The sequence below is a fragment of the Anser anser genome, assembly GCF_964211835.1.
Source record: "Anser anser genome assembly, chromosome: 5".
NCBI classification, from domain to species: domain Eukaryota; kingdom Metazoa; phylum Chordata; class Aves; order Anseriformes; family Anatidae; genus Anser; species Anser anser.
In genome coordinates this window covers 19,892,544-19,907,761 of record NC_139725.1, presented here as the reverse complement: position 1 = coordinate 19,907,761, position 15,218 = coordinate 19,892,544, and the positions used below count along the sequence as shown (strand labels likewise).

Sequence of the window (15,218 nt, the reverse complement as noted above, 5' to 3'; positions counted from 1 at the left end):
CGTGGTTCATATTTGACAGTCTATTGCATCTTGTGTTAAATCTTGTGTTTTGAGATTTTGAGGCCCCTATTGGAGCTGGAGTTGAACATTGGGAGTAACGCAACCCAATTGACCTGTGGAGCTGACCATAAGTTAGCAGGTAGTGAAATTTTGGGAGGAACATAGTAGGGAAGTTGTCCACTCCTGATTTGTGGATATAAGCTTTAACTCTCTACCTCTGTTAATGGGGTTGAAACTTGAAAAAGTATGAAAATAATTCAGAACTTCAGAACTGGTACGTTTTGGGAGAGAGGGGGGAGAAGTAGTCTATGGGAAGAACAACTTTTTTAAACTTTGATTCAGAACTGTGGTAGGTTGATTCTAGACTATCATCGGTGATAACGCCTACGAAAATTCTCTTCTCTTCAGGATTCCTGGACTTCCTCTTTGGCACATTTTATGGTGTTTATTTTTCCTTATTCCAAAGGACCTGGGCTCCTGTTGAAAAGTGATGGAGTAAACTCTGGCCGGCACCTGACATGTTGAGGGAGCACCCCCTAAAAGAGCTTGCCTGGGAGACAGTTTGCGAAATTACGCAGTAACATGTTTGCAGTAGTATGCCTCTTTTTTTGTTGTTGTTGCTATTTTCCATTGTTAAATTTCTCTTGAAACAAGTAATTGAGAAATAGATTGAAGCTACTGAAGTGAGCTTTAGTCAATGCAGAGGGATTTGCATCTGGAATTAGCATCTTTGCAAGTAACCACTCTGTGCTACTTGTACTAAATGGGACATGGGGGAGGTATTTGTACTTTCTAGAGCTGTAAGGGGGGAAAAAAACACAAATATTCTGTGACTCTTAATAATGCACTAGTTTTACTTGCTCACAGTGAGTCTCTGTGTAGCCCAAATAACCATAAGCCAATGTTCTTGATAACGTTGTGTAATTTGATTTAAGATAGTGTGAAATCGAGTGTTTTCAAATCTGCTTGTAAGTTCACTAATAATTCTAGTAGAAAAGATTCTTTGTTTTTTAACCACTTAATCCTTGCATGGGCTCTCAGATGATTGTAAGTACTGATGCTGCAGTTGAAGTTATCTGTACCTTTTCTGGAATGATTTCTGATTGATTCCTATATCTTTAAACAGAAAGCTATGTAATCGGGGGGCAATTATGTATGCTTACAGCTTCTGACAAAAAAACCTTCTGACAAAAGCAAAGTAAGGTGGTACTAAGTGAACAGCACGCAGTAATTAAAGCAACAAGGAGAACCCTAAAAGCAATTACAGCTTCTCTGTAGTGAGTATACCAGGCTTACTCTAATTTTTAAGCCAAATACTGAAAGTCTTCTAATGAAGAGAATCGTAAGAGTTTTGCTGGATCCTTGGATTTGTCTCTGTTATCTTGGCTATTGAAGTGCTAAATTTGATGCTTCCCTCTTCTACGTAGCTGTGGTAGGCATGCTGAATGCACTTGAACTTAACTAAATGCTTAATGCTGTCCTAGTAGAATAGTTCAGTTAGAAGGGACCTTCCAAGGTCATCTAGTCCAACTGCCTGAGCACTTCAGGACTAGTCAAAAAGTTGAAACGTAATAATGAAGGTATTGAGGGCATTATCCAAATGCCTCGAACGCTGACAGGCAAGGGGCTTCAAGCACTCTAGGAAGCCTGTTCCAGTATTTCACCACCCTCATGATAAAAGAAGTTTTTCCAGTTGTCCAGGTTGAACCTCCCCCAGTGTAGCTTTGTGTCATTCCATCGTGTTCACTGGTTATTAGGGAGAAGAGGTTGCCTCTTAGGCTTCTTTTCTCCAAACTAGACAACTCAAGTGTCCTCAGCCTCTCCTCGTAGGACATGCCTTCCAGCCCTATTACTAGCTTAGCTGCTCTCCTCTGGATACTTGCAGGGACCTTTTTATCCTTTTTATATTATGGAGCCCAGAACTGCACACAATCTTCAAGGTGGGGTTGCACCAATGCTAAATATAGCGGGAGAATCACCTCTTGACTGGCTGTTTATGCTGGGTTTAATGCATTCTAAAATGCTGTTTGCCCTTGGCTGCCAGGGCATGCTGCTGGCTCACGTTGAGCCTGTTGCTGACCAGCACCCCCAGATCCCTTCCTGCTGAGCTGCCCTCCAGACACTTGTCTCCCAGTCTCTACCCATGTCCAGCATTACTCTGTCCCTGGTGCAGGACCTGGTAATTTCTTTTGCTGAATTACTTGCCATTGCTAATTGCCCAGTGCTCCCTTTGAAAGGCCTCTCTTCCTAAAACCTGCCAGTGTAGTACCATCAGCAACCTTGCTGTGGTTACATTGCAGTCCTGTATCTAGGTTATTGACAAAAATGTCAGGACTGGCCCTAGAATTGAGCCCTGGGTCAGGGCTGGTCACTGCTAGTGACTGGCTGCCAGCCAGCTATGGTCCCATTGACTACAACCCTTTGAGCTCTATTGTCAAGCCATTTCAACACCCAGCATAGCATGAACCTGTTTATCTTGAAGTTGGACAATTTGTCCAGAAAGAGGCTGCGAGGGACATTATCAAAGGCCGTATTAAAATTAAGAAAGATTACATCTGCTGCTTTCCCTCCCTCCACCAAGAGGGTGACCTTATCACAGAAGGAAACCAAATTACTAAGGCAGTACCTCCCCTTCATGAGCCCATGTTGATTATGCCTGATGATAGCTTTGTTTTTTAAATGCCTTTTCATCAGCACCCAGGGTAATCTCCCTAGCTTTTCCAGGGACTGAGATTACACTAATAGGTCAGTAGTTTCCTGGGTCTTCTCTCATGCACGTTTTTTAGATGGGAATAGCATTGGGTAGCTATCAGTCAGCAGGGACCTCCCCAGCCTCCTAAGACTTCTGGTAAATTGTTGAGAGGGGTCCGGCTATGACATCTACCAACTGCCTCAGCACTTTGGTGAATCCCATCAGGCCCCACGGACTTACTAATGTTGAGCTGATACACTGGTCCTTCACAGTTTTGGTGGCCACAAACGGAAAGTTGCTTACTCCTCCCCCAGTCATGGTCCTCTAACTCTGAGGGCTTGGCAGCCCAAGATTAGAGAATCATTTAGGTTGGAAAAGACCTCTAAGCGTATCTGGTCCAGCCTTTAACCTAGCACTGCTAAGTCTAGCATTCAACCATGTCACTGAGCTCTACATCTACATGTTTTCTGAAGACCTCCAGGGATGTTGACTCAACTACTTCCCTAGGCAGCCTGTTCCAATACTTCACAATCCTTTCAGTGAAGAAATTTTTCCTAATATCCAATGATCTGTCATTGCCATGAAAAACTGAGACAAAAAATGTTTTTTCTTCATAGTTGCTTGTTAGGGGACTGTCTGCCTCTTAGTTTGAGTAAGGATTAAATGTTTCTGTTTTAGATATTGTAGGTTGTCATAAGAGTTGATATGACAAAGGCACGGTTTGATTGCTGTCTATAAACTCTCACCTTCTGCATATAAAACGGCAGTTTGCAGAAGTGTTCTTGCTCAAATTCACCTGTGTTCTCTGTTGGTAACCAAATGTCCACCCAGCTGATGATGTTACTAATTTTCAGCAGTAAATAACACTAACTAAATCCTTCACACTTGGAAGATGGTTACTAAAGGAGCAAAAAATGGTTGTTTTCTCTGAGTACTGCTTAAAACTATGCTGTTTATAGCTGTAGGGAAAACTCTTTCTTACTGATATCTGGTATCTCTTTCAATCCACTTTCTCAAATTCTGCATTCATACAAGACTAGCTGATGCTTTATCAGAGGTTAAGTGTTGCCATGTAAAAGCCTTGTTTTAAAGGGGAGAATGGAGCAAATGCTTGTAGTGATCTTAACGAGAGTGAAGGGAGAGCAGGAGTTTATTGGATTTGAGACTGAAATATTCTTTTCTGATAGCATACTTGTCTCAGGAGCAGCTGCTTGCAAGGTGTCTTAAAGAAACAAAACTAATATGGAGGTGCTAAAAGTGTTTTTATAAAGAAAAGTTCAATTGCTCATGCTGATGTTAATCTTCTGCGATGTTTCTTTACTTGGGGACACTGGCCTTTCAAGCATCTGCAAAAGAAATTTTATTGTCCCTTGTTTTCCAATTTTCCAAGTTTGTGGAGGGAGGTATGGTAAAATAGTAAGTCCTGCTCTGAAATTAGCTCCAGCACTTTTGGCATGTGCTGCCTGCACGTTAAATGATTATAATTCCTACACCTTTAGAGCTGTTCTCTTCAGCGACAGAGGTGGTACACTAGTGTGCTTATAGTTTGCCCATTTTATATTCTGCCAGATCTAGTAATTGCTGAACAGGTTGTTCTGAATCTGAGAACTGGGGTGCAGATCAGAAGCAGAGTAGCAAGAACAAATTTATTAAAAGTTAACCTTTTTTTCTTTAATGCCGATTAGTGTTCTTTTCATGTAAGTAAAAATCCTGGAGCTGGCTAATTTTGAGTGTTAAAATATACCAAGTAAATATATATCAGTCATCTTTAATCAAGTCTGATTTTGAAGCTTTGTGATGATCTTTCAGTATCTACTGTTGTGTTGTTCAAGTTCTAGAAAACTTCTGTGTGTGCAGGTCCCTTCGGGGTTAGAAGCTATGAAGTACTACTATGAAGTATTTATACTGCTTAAATACATGTGTAAGCTTAATGCTTTGTGTATATTCTTATCCAGACCAGCATGTTTTGGAAATTTGATCTCCATTCGTCATCCCACATCGATACACTTCTAGAGAGAGAAGATGTAACACTGAAGGAATTGATGGATGAAGAGGACGTCCTGCAAGAGTGCAAGGCTCAGAATCGCAAACTTATAGAGTTTCTGTTGAAGTCAGAATGTTTGGAAGACTTAGTTTCATTTATTATCGAAGAACCGCCTCAAGACATGGATGAAAAAGTTCGATACAAGTAAGAACTTTTTTTGGGGTGGGTGGGGACTTAGGAAGGTAGAAAGAGGGGTGATTTACTCCAGTGTTAATTTGATAATGTTTTGAATTCCTGCATTCTGCTCCTTAGTATACTACTGTTAACTTTTGAGTAAGCTTGTTTTGAAGGGACTTTATAGAACTCTTTAATTAAATCATTCTAATGCTTGCATATTTTTTGAGTGGAAACCTCTTATCCAGAAATGCCTCCAAAACCAATTGCTGCCCAAAGAAAATGTACAGAAATCAGAACTTGTGTGAAGATGAAGAGTCTTTTTGTTATGTTTTCATGTGATCAGAAATAGTTGAGTGAAAACCCCTATCTGGGTACTGTAGTTAGGTGCTTAGCCTTGTTTTATTGACAATTAGTAAGCTGTTTTGAAGATGCATTTTATAGCACTGTAGCACACCTTGTAAGAATATACTTAACACCTGTTTGCTGGTGTTTTCCTTTGCGGAGCTAGAAGCGTAAAAATTGGGTACGGACATGATTCTTGCTACATTGCTGAGAAGGTTCAAACTCACAGTTAATCTAAGAGTTTGTATACAAGCACTTCTACCACTTTTGGCCTCTTTTACAGTTGTCTGTGCAGCAAGCTGCTTTTTATTGTGATAGTATGTAAAAAGAAAAAATAGAGTACCCTCTTAGCTGCTGCACTTCTCTGTTCTTGGTAAACCAAACCTCCACTGAGTGTTTTTAGCTGAGTTTAAAATAGCAGTGTCTTTCACTTAAAAGCCTTAAATTGCTGATGCTGTTGTAATTATCTCTAGCGTGAGTGGGTGATAGTACTGCTTCATGACACAGGGCCAGAAGTGCAATTCAGAACACTGAGTAATTAAGAGGCCATCAAAACCAGTAAGTTCCTGTATTTGGCAATACTAACTACTTTTGCAGGCTTTGTTGGTCTTTGGCTAGCTTAGTGAGTCTCTACACAATTGCAACAGGTATAGAAGTATTAATCCTGAAGAGATTGATTTTGACTTTTTGTAATGTAAGCCCTGTTATTGGAAAGGGGCAAACACTGGGGATGGAGCAGTATCAATCTGGTACTATCAACCTGCTTAATTTCTTGGTAGCTAATTTCTTCCTCTTCCAAAAAAAAATAGTTTTCTGAAATGAGAGGTCAATATTTGAACAGCTGGCTTTAACAGTGGATCTTAAAATAAAAGCCTGCCCTTTCTTTTTCCTACTTCCCCAGTGCTGTCCTATTTCAACTGAAGAATATAGTAGTCCATTTCCGAAATGAAAGAATGCAGCTTGTAGTCTGAATGTGTAGTTGTTACCTTGCAGTAGTTTGCCTTTCTTTATTAGTGCAGAGCTGCTATTCTTGGAAAAATTGGTCAGAAACCCTACCAGATTCTGATTTAAAAGTTGAAGGTGTACCTTCTTTGAAGTACGAGTGATGAATGGAGATATACATATGTACACTTTTTTCTTCCTTTTCCCCAGATATCCAAACATATCCTGTGAGCTGCTTACTTCAGATGTCTCACAGATCAACGATAGGCTGGGAGAAGAAGAATCCTTACTTATGAAACTGTACAGCTTCCTCTTAAATGAATCTCCTCTAAACCCTTTACTTGCCAGTTTCTTCAGCAAGGTGCTAAGTATTCTTATAAGCAGAAAACCAGAACAGGTAAATATTTAAAAGCTCTCCAGTTTAAGTTTCAGATTTGCCTGAGCTATTTGTCCAACAGTAACTGCCTGCGTGCCAGTGCTTACCTTTTGCCTTAGCTTAGCTCAGTATTTGCTTGGTGGTGTCTTCATCAAATTACTGTTAGAGGTGAAGATAAGTGAATTGAATCAGTGGGAGTGGGTCTGATCTTTTGAGGAAGACTGTCATAAAAAAAGGTGAGAGACATTTGGAATCCTCATCCAGAAATGCAGTGCTCCTCTGTGTTTGTGTGACCCTGCAAACAGCCGGTATGGCTGGCTCTGGTACCTGAGCAAATCATTTGTGACTCTGTTCTGTGTTTTTAATTTAGCAAGCTCTGTATTTCCTTGAAAGTATATTATGTTAAGGCTTTACTATGTCTGCTTCAATCCCTGAACCAGGAGTTGTGGGAATTCATACAAAAAAGGAAAAAATTACTGTAGATTTTTAAGTAGTTTATGGTCAGCAACCTGGACTGGCGAGAAGGCCCAAGACATACTCCATGTAGACAGATCAGTATTGTGCCACTTTAGCTGCTATGTACTGCTATGTACTGTTTTACCTTGCCTTGCACGGCTAAGTGGCAGAAGTATTTACAAAGTTCTCATTTGTTTTTCTCATTTTAGTAACTGAAAGAAACTGAAATGTATGTGGTGTAGTTTACCATGTAAACTACAGGTAAACTATTGTAAGCTTCTTTCTTGTTAATTTCTAGATTGTGGATTTTTTAAAGAAGAAACATGATTTTGTAGACCTCGTTATTAAGCACATAGGGACCTCTGCTATCATGGACTTATTGCTCAGGCTACTGACTTGCATAGAACCTCCACAGCCCAGGCAAGAAGTGTTAAATGTGAGTAAAACTTCTCAGATACCTTTGTTTGACTTGTGAACTGTCAAAAAGATGCTTTGTAAAATATTTAGACAATTTGTACCATTGTTCACGTCTGCTACCCCAGTAGGCGTTTTGGGAAGGGTTTTCTTCTCGACAGTAAATATTTATTTTTTTACGTTTCCTCAGAAATGCTAATTTTGCTTTTATCCTTTTTTCCTGATGTATTGTTAGGCCTTGTTTAGAAATATCAACAGTATGATTAATGGCAGTTTTCAAACTACTTCTTGTAAAGCCATTAATTCATTTAATTCGTTCATTTGGTTAACATTCCTGCTAACGTCTACAAACACTTTTACAGTGGCTAAATGAGGAGAGAATTATCCAGCGGCTTGTGGAAATTGTACATCCATCTCAAGATGAAGATGTAAGTATTGGTCTGCTCTTTTGGATACATCTGTGCAGCAGGTTGCTGTAAAATAGTGTTAGAACTCTTAGTCTTACTGTTTTCTGCTTGCTTTTAATAACCTGATACCTGATTTTGTTATTTAAGACTATGGTAGTTTGGGGTTGTGGAGAGCTGATTTCTTCCCGTCCCCCCCCAGGACCTGCACAGTTTATCAGGTAGTCAAAGTCTAGTGCAGACTAAGTATTGTTTGAAGATTCAACTCTAATGCTTTGCCTTTTTAATAGTGAAAATCAATTGCCTCGTGACTTGAGGGTTTTTTGTCTTGTTAAAGTTTAGATATGTCACAAAGCTATTGTCTAAAATGTTTTCTGTTAGGAGAGACTCTAGTCCAAGCTTTTTTAATGCAGCTTTTTAATGAAGGATTCTAGTCCAGCATGTTGTTAATCTATAATGCTTCATTTTTCTGTTCCAGAGACATTCAAATGCATCACAGTCACTCTGTGAAATTATTCGTCTAAGCAGAGACCAGATGTTACAAATACAAAACAGTTCAGAACCAGATCCACTGCTTGCAAGTCTAGAGAAGTAAGTTAGTTTGAATTTCTGACCTTTTTTCAGTTCATCAGAGCACTATTATTTAACTTTTGACCTTTAAAACCCTTTAGAATTGCAAGCTTCCTTCTCCTGATGACTTCTCTTGGTTACCTGTTATCTGTGCAATTTAAAATAGCTCAGCAAGTACGTGGAGCCCACCTGGATGACTTCCTTGTTGGCTTCACTTAACATTTCCTCATTGTAGTACCTTGGTTCTGCATGAGGAATGTTAAAAATATTACTTGCACTGTCAAAGTTAATGGTATCAAACGTGTAAACATGTGGAGGTTAGCTTGATACTGTGCAGAATACACATATGGGACTTCAGCTTTGATCTCTTGTTTAAGTTAAGTTTGTTTCTACCAGAGATTTTTCTGTGTCACCTTCTTTGTTTTGCAGGTTCTAGGTTTAGGTTTACATGGCTGTATGACCTGCTCAATCTTTTGATCTGACAGAAAACTGACAACCAACAGTACAAAAAAGGATAGATTTTTTTTTAAACAAAAGAAAAATAGATCTAGAGAGGGAGTAGGGAAATATGATTGGGGTAGTCATGTCATAGGGGAGTGATTGTCCTAGCAGCACCTGGTGGCTTGAAATAACAGACTTCATTTCATTATCCTATTCTCTAATTTCACATGGGCAAACAGTAGTTAATTCTCTTAACAGCTGTATCCTAAAGAAGTGTTATGTCTGATGCCAATGCTTTCTTTTCAGACGAGAAATCATAGAGCAGCTGCTGTCAAATATTTTTCATAAAGAAAAAAATGAATCTGCAATAGTCAGTGCAATCCAAATATTACTGACCTTACTTGAGACAAGACGACAGACGTAAGTGTTTTTATTGCTTGTACTTATGGCTGCTTAATTTAACTAAACTGTTGTTCAACAATAGTAAGTGAAGTGCCTTCCATGTACTTATGACTGAAGCATTTTAAGTGGCCTTTTACAGGTGAAGTAGTAAAAGAGCAAACTCTGTGATTGCTGTTACCAGCAGTGTTATTACATTTCCCCCGGATGACTGGTCTTTCTGCGGTGTTTTCCAGAACCTAGTTTAATTGCTACGTGTCAGATAAGAGTAATTTCATTTCATCATTTTTTTTTCCTGGACACAAGGAATAGAGTACATGTGTACAGTGTCGTGACTGGATATTCACTTTTTTTTTTTAATTTGGGATCTTCTTATAACTTTGAGAAACTAGTGAACAGAGGCTTGATAGATGAGTGAAGCTCTTTCTCTGCCATGAAGGAAGGAATAGAACAGCTGTAAAGTTTAATCTCAATAGCTGAAAACCAAACTGGAGATTTCAAACATGATAAACCTAGATATATTAGGCCTAGTGTTTGGAAGAATCTTGTTCTGCTGTTAGCTCACACTTGATTACAAATATAAATCTCCTGGTTTTGCCCTCCTCTTAATTCTATTTTCATGCCTTTAGAACTGTGACACTGAGAATCATAGCTTTAGAGTTGTTCTAGAACTAGTTTGGGTATTAATACTAGACTTGTGTGTTCTAGATTTGAAGGCCATATAGAGATCTGTCCTCCAGGCATGAGCAATTCAACATATTCTGTCAATAAAAGTGTTTTAGAAGCCATAAAAGCACGACTTTCATCCTTCCATGAACTCCTACTTGAGCCTCCAAAAGTAAGTGAAACCTTTTGTTGCCAAATAAAGTGAAGCAAGACTCTCATTGTGTGCACGGTTCCTCTGGACTTGTCCAGGACTTAGAGTAGATCAGCTCTACTGCATGTACCATGCACTCCAGGCATGCCGAATTCTTTACGTTTTTTTAACTGATTTTTTTATGGTAATCAGCTTATGCATGTCATGCTGTTGCAAAAGATAAATACAACATGTTGTATAAATAGGGATTTTACCTATAATGTATTTTTTTCCAAGCAATTGTTACCAGCAGAATTTCAGCTGAAGCATAGTTCACTTCAGGGTGCCCTAATGCGTAGGAGTAAAGGACCTGAGGGTCAGAGTGAAAATGATCAGGAACTTAAAGGTCACATAAGAGACAGGTTTGGTGGTGGTGGAAACAAGGTAGTGGTAAAGGCTATTTTAGCCTAGAAATGATGAGACCTCAAGCTTTCAAGTGCAGAACAGATGAAAAATGCAAATAATCTCTTTCTTGCAACAAGATATACATTAAAAGCGAGGTCATATAAGATACTTGAGTATTCTCTGATTGGAGTACTGAGCATTTGAATAAATCATCCAGTGAAGTTATTGACTCTGCTTTTTTAAGCACTAGTTAAATGAGTGTCTTATCCATATTCTTAAATTTTGCCTTAGGTAAAGAGCGGGCTAAGTGAACTAGCAGGTTGTCTGCCACTTTTGACACAAGGGTGGCACTGGTTAGGCCAAAATGACATCCAGTATTGTGAAAGGTAGTACATTTCTAGATGGTCTCCTTGTCAAAATGTGTTTGTGCTTTAATATGGGAAGAAAGACATTTATGTGATGACTTTCCCTTGTTCCTTGCATATTTGTTGGTAGATTTTTAGCTCTTAGTGTAGTCAATACCAGACTTTTCTGACTGGCTGATACTTAGTTATGTGGTAACAGGTCTCATCTGGCAGCCAGCTAAAATTTTGATGTAAAAACCATGGTGCTTATTGTAATACAAGGACCTATTAGTGCATGGAAAGAGATTCTTGCTGTTGGAAGTAACTCCTTCAGAGACTACAGTTGGAGCTTCGGTGTGTTCTACTAATGTTACACAGAACTAAAGAAGCTTGTTTGAAATTGCTTTCATGTATATGAAGCAATATGAAATCAGAGCTGTTGAGGCATAATATGTTTAGTGACTGTCTACCTAGCTGTTTCGCAAGTACTGTGGTAATGTAAACTGTAGCTGTGTACCTGGATTAACCACTGAGAAGTGTAAGTATTTCTTAATCCCTTTTAAGGTTGGATAGAATTCATCTACTTTGAACTCTTACAGCTACCAATCACTTTTTAGTGCCATTGGTTTCATGTGGCTGTCTTTCATTGCCCCCTGTCTGTAGAATTAAAATAAACCATGGTGTTCAGAACTAAGTTGCTTTTTCAGTTTTTGCAAGATCTTGTTCAAGGACTGGCTGTGTACATTTTTAAAGCACTATTCTCTCATTGTGCATAGTAATAACAAGTTTTTTGACAAATAATGTTTTTTTCATTTTTTTTAGAAAAGTGTCATGAAGACAACCTGGGGTGTATTGGATCCACCTGTGGGGAACACACGTTTAAATGTGATTAGATTAATATCTAGCCTTTTACAGACAAATATGAGCAGTGTGAATCAGGAACTTATAGAGCTTAACAGCATAGGAGTTATACTGGTAAGAACTTTCTGCTGCCTTATCTTTGTGAAATGCTAGTAAGATCTTATCTCTGTCGATGCAGATAACTTGTAATACATTTCCAGCATAACTTTTCAGACTGTTTGTGTTGTGACTTCTAGCGCATTGTTTGAGAACTCCAGATATCTAATTTTACTGTTAAATTCATATGTCTGAGGCCAGCATTTTCCTGTGATCGATTCAATGGTTCTTATTTTCTGCACCTTCATAAATATACATGATTTTCTTGGAGTGGTTTTCTTAAGCTTATTTTTCATCTGTATGCTCAAGTTTTCAGCTGTGTTCAACGTTTCCCTACCTTTTTATTCTTTTCCTAAGCTGTTCCCTCAAAATCTTTCTGTCTCTTAATAGGTAGAACACTAAATGGTATCTTAGCATTGCCCTATAAAGGGACAGTTTATCTTGGTAGCTTGTACACTTTAAAAACTGTTCGAAAGCAAACTGTTGCACAGCAAACTTCTAGCCTGCCATCTACACTTTGAGTACTTCCTAACTCAGGCTTCAACTGTAGCAGACATTCTTAGGTTGACCAAAATCTTCAAATGTTGGCATCATTTAATAAACACCTAGCAAAACATGCTGGAATTTATACTGTAGTTTCAAAATACAATATGTAAACTTCTGCTTTTAAGCAGATAGTTACAAAACTAAAATAGCTTTTTTCAGCTCAAAATTTTGTCTCTCAACCTCAGTTTTGTCTTGTGTAAGACATTAAGTATTCTCAGACTACATCTAGATTACCTGAGGTAGCTTTCTGTAGTAGAAGAATAAAATTGGTAGATGACGTAAGGCATCTCGTTATGGTGAGGAGCACATTCCCAAAGGGTATTGTAGATGCAGAAAGTCTATGGTGAATTCAGAAAAGAAACTTAAGGACTAAGAAGGTCATAAATAGCATTTCTGACTTGGGAACTCTCAGGGCTGCAGCTATCAGAAAGAATTAAGAGGGGATTATCATTGCAGACTTGTCTTTATCTGGAAGTGCATTATTGGCTACTCCCAGGATAAATCTTTTTTTTTTTTTCTCATCCTGTATGATAGTCCTTATGTTCTGATAATAGCAAATGTAAGTATTAAAATTTGTGTAGGTCACGCTTTATTATGTACAATGCTAGTTACTGTAAAACTTGAAGAATTTGCTTGTGTTGCCATTCAAATTACTTGCTGGGGTAAGATTTAGTTATGTTTGAAAGGACCCTGCTTTGAGTGAACCCTGTTGAATTTGTTTTTCAGGACATGTTCTTTAAGTATACATGGAATAACTTTTTGCATACTCAAGTAGAAATCTGTATTGCATTGATTCTTGCAAGTCCTCTTGAAAGCACAGAAAATGGCACAATTACAGATCAGGATTCCACTGGGGACAATCTTTTACTGAAACATGTAAGTTATGTTTTCGGGAGGAGTTTGCTGAATGTTCCTCTCACCAAGGTATGATAGCAGTTATTCTTTCATAAAGTAAGATTGGGCTATATTTTATGTAGAATGAAGAATAATACTCTTTTGGGTTTTCTTAACGTGTCAGTTCAGGCTGTTAAACCCAGAAGTGCCATGGAATGGATTTTTGCTGCCCTCAAAGTGAGCAAGTATGCAAGGTTGCAAGTACTTCCTCTTCTTGTTAAGAATTAAAATTGCTATTTCAGTAGTTGTACGCTACTAAAATACAGCAGCTACATTCAAAAAGAAGTTGAATTGATGTAGGTTCAACCTTCAGGTTTCTGTTTGGGATCTGTCAGCTGCTTCTGAACTTTGAACCATTTAATGAAAGTATCTATCCTAAACCAGAAATCAGCTGTCTTATAAGACATAAGGATTTGTTAAAATCAACCCTGCAATGCATAGTAGTGTTCCACTTAGCTTTACAGCTGTTAAGTATATTTTGTTTTTTTCATAGCTCTTCCTTAAGTGCCAATTAATAGAACGAATACTTGAAGCATGGGAGATGAACGAGAAGAAACAGTGAGTAACTAGCTTTCTCATTTCCTGCAATTGTCTAAATGCAATTTGAGTTGTGATACGTATAATCAATTCAGAACTGAGCTGACCAAGAAATACTGACCAACAAATATTCTTGCATAATATTCTTGAAAATACTTTAAGAATCTCTTTTCTGAAATATCCAGAATATGAAATACTTATCACAATAGTGTTAGTGGTGTTTGGAAGTACGCTTTGCTTGGGAATAAATGGAATAATTAAGTTCTAAACACTTATGTTAATATTTGGATTAAAGCTTTCACACATAGTGAATCTTCCAGAATTCTTGAGTTTCTCTTTTAGTAATGCCTGAAGTTCAGGCCAACTTTTTGGTATCACTTTAATACTTTTCCCTATCACCTTTTGAGAATACAGTCATGTCTGTAATTCTTGCAATGTATAAGATTTTACAACAGTCTGTAGAGTTAACCCATCTTCAAGTACAGAAACATACCATAAAGTTTTAAGAGAATGGAGGAAAGAAGATAGTTTTCTCCAGTAAGCAATTGAAAATTTTTAATAAACACATCAAAGCAACTTACATACTGGGGAGCAACACAGTCATGTAAAAACCAGCACCTTAGCAGTGGAATTCCTCCTGAAAACGTGTGATTGTGAAAGGATGGAAGTTTCAAGCAGCCAACCCTGTCTGAACTGTTCATATCAGGAAAAAAAATTCTCAGCCTTCACCTGAAGGGGTAAAGCATCTCTCTGAAGGAGAGCTTAGGAGCTAATTTTGTCTTCATCTTGGCAATGCTTTATATTTTTTCCTCATGCACAAATGTGAAAGCAGAAATAATTTGTTCAGATACTCTGTACTTCCTTGGTAGTTATATGCCTGTCGGTCTTCTAGCTTGGCTCAGTGTAATCTAGACATCTGTACCTTAAGTTCTTGAGTATTTTTGTGAAACTCTAGTTCTAGAATACTGCTCTTACACTTAAGAAGTGGTAGGTTATAGGTCTGTCTTATTTAACTTCCTGCCCCTGGTAGAATGATTTATAACAAAATATAGTAGCACAGTTGCTCAGAGTACAGGCAATTAAGTTCTTTTTCTATCTTGCAGGGCTGAAGGAGGAAGACGGCATGGTTATATGGGTCATCTGACAAGGATAGCAAACTGTATCGTGCACAGTACAGATAAGGGGCCTAACAGTACGCTAGTCCAACAGCTTATTAAAGGTAACGTTAATACTCTTAAGTTTCTCTTTGTGTCTTCCATGATCAAGTTTATAGGAAATAAACTTTAAAAACGAAAGGCAGTTTCTGGATAGAAGAAGAATATTTTGACATATTCTGCTTAAAACTAGTTGTCCTTAAACATGTTTGTCTTTTTCAAACATCCCTGAATAGTATCAGAGCTCTTTGAAATAAACGTAAGGAGATGCTGAACTGCTTAGTTTAGACTTTACAAGATGAACTAATCCTTATGTCTTTTTTATGTGTATGTTCTTTATTTCTGATTGCTTTGTGTGTTTTTTAAGAGCACAAGAGAACAACAACAT

The 15,218-nt window shown here is 38.1% G+C and overlaps 1 protein-coding gene across 15 annotated transcripts in view; it reads left to right on the top strand.

Moving 5' to 3' along the window:
- Positions 1–15,218, top strand: part of PPP6R3 (protein phosphatase 6 regulatory subunit 3) — a 59,020-nt gene that overhangs the window by 20,794 nt on the left and 23,008 nt on the right. For 7 of the 15 annotated variants that reach the window (XM_083839555.1, XM_083839562.1, XM_083839553.1 and 4 more), the window contains 11 exons: positions 4,648–4,880; positions 6,348–6,534; positions 7,268–7,405; positions 7,746–7,811; positions 8,266–8,378; positions 9,105–9,218; positions 9,906–10,035; positions 11,565–11,717; positions 12,972–13,121; positions 13,633–13,697; positions 14,780–14,895. In XM_083839555.1, the coding sequence (XP_083695681.1) occupies positions 4,654–4,880; positions 6,348–6,534; positions 7,268–7,405; positions 7,746–7,811; positions 8,266–8,378; positions 9,105–9,218; positions 9,906–10,035; positions 11,565–11,717; positions 12,972–13,121; positions 13,633–13,697; positions 14,780–14,895 (1,459 nt within the window). In that variant the 5' untranslated portion in view covers positions 4,648–4,653. Of the gene's footprint in view, positions 1–54; positions 140–458; positions 595–4,647; positions 4,881–6,347; positions 6,535–7,267; positions 7,406–7,745; positions 7,812–8,265; positions 8,379–9,104; positions 9,219–9,905; positions 10,036–11,564; positions 11,718–12,971; positions 13,122–13,632; positions 13,698–14,779; positions 14,896–15,218 lie in introns of those variants that run through there. The other 8 variants (XM_083839552.1, XM_083839559.1, XM_083839551.1 and 5 more) reach the window with 3 other exon arrangements.